The sequence below is a fragment of the Dioscorea cayenensis genome, chromosome 17 (assembly GCF_009730915.1).
Source record: "Dioscorea cayenensis subsp. rotundata cultivar TDr96_F1 chromosome 17, TDr96_F1_v2_PseudoChromosome.rev07_lg8_w22 25.fasta, whole genome shotgun sequence".
Taxonomy (NCBI): domain Eukaryota; kingdom Viridiplantae; phylum Streptophyta; class Magnoliopsida; order Dioscoreales; family Dioscoreaceae; genus Dioscorea; species Dioscorea cayenensis.
The window spans coordinates 21,441,008-21,450,633 of NC_052487.1; the positions used below are offsets into that span (position 1 = coordinate 21,441,008).

At 37.2% G+C, this 9,626-nt stretch overlaps 1 protein-coding gene across 1 annotated transcript; it reads left to right on the forward strand.

Annotated features, from left to right (window-relative positions):
- Positions 1 to 5,784: 5,784 nt before the first annotated feature.
- On the forward strand, positions 5,785 to 7,345 carry LOC120280904 (UDP-glycosyltransferase 73C6-like). Its single transcript, XM_039287877.1, has one exon. The coding sequence runs from the start codon at positions 5,805 to 5,807 to the stop codon at positions 7,335 to 7,337; it is 1,533 nt and encodes a 510-aa protein (XP_039143811.1). The 5' UTR covers positions 5,785 to 5,804; the 3' UTR covers positions 7,338 to 7,345.
- The last annotated feature ends 2,281 nt before the right edge of the window (positions 7,346 to 9,626 follow it).

Sequence of the window (9,626 nt, forward strand, 5' to 3'; positions counted from 1 at the left end):
CTTATGCCAACTCGAGCAAAGCAGTTATGAATCGATTGCGAGTCGAGCAGATTAGTTATAACAACCTTTGTCGTGGTCTAAAAGCTTGAGCATATATATAGCTCATCTCTCCGTAATTCAACGCAATGAATGAGAAAATGATTCTTCTCCTCTAAGCTAGGTTTCCTTTTCTTCTTTGATTCTTGTTCCCTGATCAGACTGTCGCATTTGGAGTCTTTTCTCTCATTTGTAGAAGTTCGAATCAAGCCAAGCATACTTTTCGATTCTCAATTCCAATAGAGGAAGCATGGCAAAGCTGAATTTCCTTAGATCCATGAAGTATTTCAACATGGTATCGTGAGCTCTCGAGGTTTGAGCTGCGTTTTTTCTTAGGATCCGAGGGCAGAATTTAATGTGTTTTGAATGCTTTTATCCATGCTATGCTGAAATTTGAGGATTTTCTTTGTGTTTCGAAGTCCCCGATTGGGTTTCTTGAGACTTTTTTGATCTTTTCTTAAGATCTGAGCAGAATTTAATATGTTTTGGATGTTGTACCCATGCTAAGCTGAGATATGAGGATGTTCATTGTGTTTTTAAAGTCCTGATTGGGTTTCTTGAGACTGTTTTTTTGATCCTCTCTTGTTTTCCTTTGGGGAATTCAGAGGTTCAAGTTTAGAAAAGGTTTTCTGTGTTGAGATTTATGTCAGAAACTTTTTTCAACTGTGAGAGAACATCAATGGATTCTTCGGATGTATTGTTTTTAAGCTCATCTGATAGCCCAGGGATGATGCTTGTGTCCAAGCCTTTCAGTGGCAGAGGGTATGGTTCTTGGAAAAGAGCAATGGAGATTGCACTTACTGCCAAGAACAAAATTGGTTTTGTGAATGGTGCTTGCAAGAAGCCTGAAATAGATTCTCTTGAGTTGCAAAGTTGGGAAAGATGTAATAGCATGGTTATTTCCTGGTTACTGAATGGTGTTTCTGCAGAAATTTCTGAAAGTGTTGTCTACTTAAAGACAGCATATGACATTTGGCGAGAATTGGAAATAAGATTTGGTCAGCAAAATGGTCCTCTACTTTATCAATTGCAGAATGAACTCAGTCAAGTTACACAGGGGTCCAGTTCAGTCACTTCCTATTTCACTAGAATCAGAAAGTTGTGGGATGAGATTCAGAGCTTGTCAAAAGTTTATCCATGTAATTGTGGTTCATTACTTGAACAGCAGAAGGAAGATGAAACTCGGAAGCTGTTGCAATTGTTAATGGGTTTAAATGAGACTTATAACACAGTGAGGAGTAATATTTTAATGATTAAACCTCTACCTTCTGTTATAGAGGTTTATTCTCTGTTAATTCAGGAAGAAAAGCAAAGAGAGATATCTTCAGGTGCTCAATTCTCCTCTGAAATAATTTCCATGAATGCAGGATTGTCTGGAAATTCAAATAATCAAGTTAACAAGAATTTTTCTCAGTTGAATCAGAGGAATAAACCAGATTACAAGAGGATGATGTGTGACTATTGTAAGAAGCCTGGACACACAAGAGACAGATGCTTTAAATTGCATGGATATCCAAATCCTCGGAAAAATAATAGAGATAATGGAAAGAGAATGGCAGCTCATGTCCAAGGGAATAATGCTGAAGTTTCTCACATACCTGAACTGACTACTGCACAATTTAACAAATTAATGGATATGCTGAATGATACTTCCAAAGTTTCAATGCAACAGCAGGATGCAATACAGATGGCTTCTTTTGGAAATGGAAATGCAAATTTAGCTTCTACATCTTCACTCACTATGGCAGGTATATCTTCTACTTCTTTTCCACATTTAATCAGCTCATATGTTCTTAATAGTAGCAAGCAATTCCCTTCACATAATACCTGGATCATAGATACTGGTGCTTCAGACCACATGTGCCATGATATTGATTCCTTTGACTCTCTACATGCTCTACCAAAATCTATTCAGATCACTCTTCCCACCGGTTCTGAAATTCTTGTTTCTCATGTTGGCACAATTATCCTTACGCACAATTTGAGTATTACTCAAGTCTTGTTTGTTCCGAATTCCAATTCAATCTTTTATCTATAACTAAGCTAATTCAACGACTAAGTCAGAGAGTTATTTTTACCTCTAATCTTTGTTTTCTACAGGGCCCTTCACTGAAGAGGCCACTGGTTCTTGGTAGAGCATATAAAGGGCTTTTCCTCCTTCATTCACTGCATCTGCTAAAGGAGCAAATACAACAGAGATTCAATTCAATTGCATTTCTGATATACCACAAACTTGTTCACATTTTACTTCTTCCTTGTTTCCAAACAACTTTTATTACTTTTTGTAATAATACTGAGTTTGAACTTTGGCATTCTAGATTAGGGCATCTTCCTTTACACAAAATAAAAATGCTATCTTTGCTAAGCTCTAATTTGAAGTCTGATTCTTTAATGATTTGCAATGTTTGTCCACAAGCCAAAGCAGAGACAGTTACCTTTTCCTCATAGTCACATCCACACTTCTTCAATGTTTGAATTAATTCATGTAGACACTTGGGGACCTTATAATACGTGAAAACTCATCAAGGTTTTTAAGTTTTTCATTACAATTGTAGATGATTTTTAGCGTAACCACCTCGGACTTTCCTTTTTAAAAAAACTAAAAAGAGATGCTTCCTTTACTCTAAAAATTTCATTCAGATGATAGATACACAATTTCAGGTGAAAATTAGGAAGATTAGAACTGATAATGCATTTGAATTGGGAAGTTCAGAGGATTTAAAAAAAATCTTTGCAGAGAGAGGAATCATTCACCAAACAACCTGTAGTTATACTCCACAACAAAATGGAGTAGTAGAGAGAAAACATAAACACATTTTAGAAACAGCTCGTGCACTTTTATTTCAGTCTAAATTGCCCATCAAATATTGGGGTGAATGTATTCTTACTGCAACTTTTTTGATTAATAGGTTTCCAAGTAAACTTCTGAAGAATAAAACCCCTTTTGAGATATTGTTTGGAGTTAAACCTGATTACTCCTACCTTAGAGTTTTTGGCTGCTTGTGTTTTGTGACAAACACTGAAAAATTTAAAGACAAATTTACTTCTAGAGCCAAACCTGGTGTTTTTCTTGGATATCCTTTTGGTAAAAAAGGTTACAAGGTCCTTCTCTTTGATACTCTTGAAATCATTGTTTCTAGGAATATAGTTTTTCATGAAAATGTTTTTCCTTTCAATGAAGTTAAGAACAACTTTTCCAGTGACTGTTCCTTCTCTCCAATTTCATTATCAGACACTTTTCCTAACACAATTTCACAAAATGTTTCCATTCCAAATGGTCATTCCACTACAAATCTGAATTCAAACTCTTATTCACCACCAAATGCAGTACCAAATCCTTGTGAATTTACCATGACAAATCAAAGTTCCATACCTTTTAGAAAGTCTACTAGAACACATAATGCTCCAGCCTATTTGAATGACTATGTCTGCAATACAGCCAAAACTACTTCCTCACATTTTTCATTACCTTGTGCAATTAATTGTGCTCATACCCTAACCAATTCTTGTGTCACACCTAAACATATTTCTTTCACTTCACTTTCACATCACAATCCAAACATGCTTGCACTATTATCTAATATAGTTGAGCCACAAACTTATGAGGAAGCAATAAATAATTCTGCCTGGAAAGAAGCAATGCAGCAAGAGTTTAAAGCTCTAGAAGACAATAATACTTGGGATTTGGTACCCTTGCCCAAAGGAAAAAAACCCATCAGCTGCAAGTGGATCTATAAAGTAAAGCACAAATCAGATGGAAGTGTGGAAAGGTTCAAGGCCAGATTGGTGGTTAGAGGTTTCACCCAGAAATATGGCATTGATTACACTGAAACTTTTTCTCCAGTAGTCAAGATGACCACAGTAAGAAGTCTAATAGCAGTGGCAGTTAAAAAACATTGGCAACTCTTTCAATTGGATGTCAACAATGCCTTTCTACATGGTGATTTACATGAAGAAGTTTATATGAAAAGACCACCAGGACTTAATGCTGAAGCTCAGAATTTAGTTTGCAGATTGAAGAAATCATTATATGGCCTTAAGCAAGCTTCAAGACAGTGGCATTATAAGCTTTCTGAAGCATTAAAAGAGAGAGGATATCAACATTCAAACAATGGGAAAATTGTTTTCCTTGCAGTATATGTTGATGATATTCTAATGGCAGGAGATGATTTGGATGAAATGCAGAAATTGAAGGAATATCTTGATCAAAAATTTAAGATCAAAGATCTCGGCAATTTACATTACTTTCTGGGAATAGAAGCAGTACAACATGAAGGAGGCTACATCTTAACTCAAAAGAAGTTCACACTAGATTTACTCAAAGAGTTTAATTGTGAGAATTGTTCCCCAGTTTCAAGCCCTTTACTGCCAGGTTTAAAATTAACCTCTGTTATGGATGAGCTACTATCTGAACCTTCAGTATATAGAAGACTAATTGGGAAACTGAATTATCTCACCAATACCAGGCCTGATTTGACATTTTCAGTACAACATCTTAGCCAATTCATGGCAACACCATACATAGCTCATCTTAATGCAGCATTACATGTTCTCAAATACTTGAAGGCAAATCCTAGTCAGGGCATTTATCTGAATTCCAATCCTTCTTTCCAATTGCAAGCTTTCTGTGATTCTGATTGGGCTGCTTGTCCACAAACCAGAAAGTCAGTCAGTGGTTTTTATGTCATCATGGGACAATCTCCAATTTCATGGAAGTCTAAAAAACAAACTACAGTGGCTTTATCATCTGCAGAGGCTGAATATAGGTCTATGCGTCGAGTATGTGCAGAAGTTTCATGGCTTACCAGGTTGCTAAGTGAACTCACAGTAGAATCAATTGTTCCAATTCAGTTAAAGTGTGACAATCAAGCTGCTATTCACATAGCAAAGAACCCTGTTTTTCATGAACGCACCAAGCACATTGAATTGGACTGCCATTTTGTCCGAGATCAGGTTCAAGCGGGGTTAATCTCACTGCATCATGTTCCCTCTCATCTACAGTTAGCAGATATATTTACAAAGGCATTATCCGGGCCTCAACATCAAAGGATGCTATCCAAGTTGGGAGTGTTTTGATTATCTACACTCTCCCACTTGCGGGGGGGTGTTGGAGAAGATTTAATTATCAAAACTAAAGACAAAATGAGGAAGATAATTGATTCATTGTTGTTTTGATTAGAAGCTGAAGATTAGAAGATGGTGTTCTTTACAGACTGAGAGCACGTGCTTCTCACATGTTTTGTACAACTTATGCCAACTCAGCAAACAGTTATAACTGATTGCTGAGTCAGCAGATTAGTTATAACAACCTTGTCGTGGTCTAAAGCTTGAGCATATATATAGCTCATCTCTCTGTAATTCACTGCAATGAATGAGAAATGATTCTTCTCCTCTAAGCTAGGTTTCCTTTCTTCTTTGATTCTTGTTCTACAGATCAAGCTGCAGATTTGGAGTCTTTCTCTCATTTGTAGAAGCTGAATCAAGCCAAGCATAATTTCTGATTCTCAATTCCAGCAGAGGAAGCATGGCAAAGCTGAATTTCCTTAGATCCATGAAGTATTTCAACAAAATCAAATCAAGCAGTCAAAACAACAGCATTTTAAATCTTAGTGCGAACGTCTGTGCATACATCACCACTCATCCATGACCTCACAGCACTCGTCAACATGCGAAACCATATAATTATTATTATTATATATATATCAACACAACAAAGACAGAAACCATACCTTCCAATTCATCATCAAATCAAGAGTTTCTTGTTTAGTATGACAAACCAAACAGTCATCCCACTTAGCCAAAATTCCGGCAATGTTCCCAACCCCCACTTTGTTCTAGTGCCGTTAATGGCGCAAGGCCACATGATCCCCATGATCGACATGGTTCGGCTCATCGCCAGCAGAGGCGTGCATGTCACCTTCGTCACCACCCCTATCAACGCTGCACGCAACAACACCTCCATAAACTCCATGCATGGCTCTGGCCTCCCTATCCATTTCCTCACCCTCCCATTCCCAGGCACTGAAGCTGGCCTCCCTGAAGGTTGTGAAAACCTTGACACTTTGCCATCCAGAGCCCTTATCAAGAACTTCCTAGATGCATGCCGTTTGCTCAAAGACCCTCTCATTAACCATCTCAAAGCTCAGAGTCATCTTCCTCCTCCAAGCCTCATCATCACTGACCTCTCTCATCCTTGGACTAGAGAGGTTTCCAAGGAGCTATCCATTCCAAGGCTCTTTTTTAATGGTTTTGGCTGCTTTGCTCTTCTTTGTTCGTTCAACATACGTCAGCATAAGATTCATGAGACCATTACCGATGAGAATGAGCTGTTTGTCATCCCTGGAATGCCAGACAGGATAGAGTTGACACGTGCGCAGGCCCCTGGGTTTTTTTATACCAAAGAATTGGAGAAGTACACGCAGGAGGTAAGAGAAGCTGAGATTGATGCTGATGGCGTGGTGGTGAATAGCTTTGATGAGTTAGAGAGCCCGTACTGTGAATGGTACCAGAAAACAACTGGAAAGAAGGCTTGGATGATTGGTCCTCTGTCACTGTCTAACAAGAATGTAGCTGATGTGGCAGCCAGAGGGAACAAGGCAGCCATTGATGAAAGCTTGTGTATGAGCTGGCTTGACTCCATGAAACCAAGCTCAGTTCTTTACGTGAGCTTTGGTAGCATGGCACGCACAAAGGTTGATCAACTTCTGGAGTTGGGACTCGCACTTGAAGCTTCAGAGAAGCCTTTTGTATGGGTGATAAAAGCTGGGGAAAAGATGGCAGAGGTGGAGAAGTGGTTATCTGAAGGGTTTGAAGAGAGAACAAGATCAAGAGGTTTGATCATAAGAGGATGGGCTCCTCAGGTGACGATCTTATCACACCAAGCAGTTGGAGGGTTCATGACTCACTGTGGATGGAATTCCACTCTTGAAGGAGTGACTGCAGGTGTGCCAATGATCACATGGCCTCATTTTGCTGAACAGTTTATTAATGAGAAGTTGATTGTTCAAGTGCTGAAGATTGGAGTGTCAGTGGGAGTGAAGCATCCCACAAAGTGGGGTGATGATAATGGGGATGCAGTGCTGCTTGAGAAGGAGAGGGTTGAGAAGGCAGTGGCGACGTTGATGGCTGAAGGAGAGGAAGCAGAGGAGATGAGGAAGAGAGCAAAGGTGTTGGGAGAGATGGCTGGCAGGGCAATGGAAGAAGGTGGTTCTTCTTATCAGAATTTGAGCAACTTGATACAGTGCTTCAATGGTGCTGATCATGGTCAAGTGGGGGACAAGAAGAATGCACTTTTTGCATAGCTTGTTTTATTTAATTTAAATTTTTCTAATTTGAAAGTCTAATTTATTTGGACATTGATTTGAAAAATCCATTGTATTGTCACTATTGTGCATTTACGGGTTACTTTTTGTCAATTTAGTTGAAAGGAATGAAATTAGATATGAAACTAGATTTTTTTTCATGCCCCTGGATTTTGTTATTAAAAATCACAATTCCAGGAATTTAGACCGCTCAATTTTTTTTTACTTATTTTTTCCGTATTTACTTTATTGTACCATCACCTCTTATGAGATTTTTGTATCTTTTCTATTGTTTTGTTTTCTTGTTATTTTTTTTTCTTATTTGTCTTGTTCTCTTGTTTTTTTATTTCAATAAAGTTATGGTTCATCCACATTTATTCAAAAAAAAAATATCATAATTCTGTTGTGACATATATAAATATATATATGTGTTTTTATGAGATTGAACACTCAACTTCTAGATGCGAGAAGATTATATTCTATTATATTTTATTATTTTTTGAAAGGCTAGATAAATCAAGTAAAGAAAAAGGAGAAAAGAGTAGAGGCTAGATAAATTTTGTAGGGAGCTTTTTAATAATGTTTTGGTATCCAGGTAGTTATTATAAATTTTTTTCAGAGACTCTTATAGTGGAAGTATTCATGTGAGGGGCTAAATTGAATTTTTGAAGATAAATACCAAAAGCCATATGGAAGTGGGCAATAATGCAAGCTGCCAGCCTGCCACCACAGCCCCAATTAATTAAGCTTAAGTGGGATCTGAACAAGATTAGCATATTTGAATATTTTTTTTAACCCACCATGCATGATACATCCATCCGTGAGTGCATCTGTTTTGATCTCATTCTTGTAGCAAAATGTAGCAGAATTTTTTTTAATATAAAATAGATAAACTATAAATACATTTTAAAAATAGAGCAACAGAGTACAAAGCAATCAAACACGAATAAAAAAATAGAGCAACAACCAGGAGCAGAAACTCTCTGCCTCTGGCATCAGTTCATCATCTCCCTTATTCTTTATTCAATAAAATTCAAAAGCAAGAATCAGAGATGACCACGATAATGGCATAAACTGTTGTGCCCATCCATTTTAATTTTGATGGAGTCTATAATGACCAGTTCATTTGGACGGTCGAGGAGTTGAGTGAGTTATGGGGATAATAACAAGCCTCGCTATTAGCTAGCAAGTGACATATATTTCAATTTATCCAAGGCAACAATATATTAGAGGCCCGGCATTATTTACTATTTAGGTTTAGGAAAGTTTCAACTGTTAAATTTTCTTATTTAGTTGTACTGATATTCACATATTATTTATTTATAGTTAAAAAGGATAAAAGATAAAAATAAAATAAGTGAGGGAGTTTCGTGTATTGTTGGTTTTTCTAAAAAAAATTATGGTTTATCTACTTCGTCAAAAAAATAAAAAATAAGTGAGGGAGTTATCATTGTAATGGGCAAACTGTTAGATATTTAATTCACATGAGGCATGGTTTAACTATCTTCCAATGCATAGTTAAAATGTAAATAATGAAAGTATGTGTATGGGTAACTTATCTATAAGAGAGACGGTCAAATGAAAATCTAGAGGTAACACATGAGTAAGTAGTAGTTAACATTTAGAAAGGTTGTTTACATCAAATGTATGTTTTATCAAGTAATTAGTATTTCATCAATAACTTTAATTACAGTTATATTCAGTTTTAAGTTAAATCAATTTCTTAGTTTTAGATTTCCGGTTCTTATAGATGGCATGACTGTATGATATTCTCATCATGTTTACACAATAGACTAATTTGACATTATTAATGTACTATGTGTGTGACATATTAAAAATATTTAGACAAATATTTGGTTAAACCACAACTGGAGGAGATCTTTCACACGATCAAGCGTCGCCCTAGTTTTTTGTGGGCAGCAGGGGCTTCTATCCTCTCTAGACATCCGATCTAGCTAGTGGAGTCCAGCGGGTTCCCACACTCGAGGGCAGACTATTCTAATGATTGAGACAGACACCCCCACTCTAGAGACGACTGCTCTTGTTGTTGACCCGGGACGTCCCCTACTTTTGATGGCGCTCCTGCTTTTTGACTGCCCCCCGGTCGGTGTTAGCCGCCCTAATGCCGACCTCTTCCTTAGTGGTTTTTGTTTTTTCTAGGTTGTAGCTGAGACACTTCACCTCTGGTGATCAGTCTCTCTCTGTCTTTTCTTTTTTTTTGTTATCTATTGCCTTTTATTTCTTTTGCAATGCATCAGTGGTTCATCCACCTTTTTAAAAAAAAACCAA

Excerpts from the sequence above, each read along its gene's own strand:
- LOC120280904 (XM_039287877.1), top strand. The coding sequence starts at position 5,805 with ATGACAAACCAAACAGTCATCCCACTTAGCCAAAATTCCGGCAATGTT.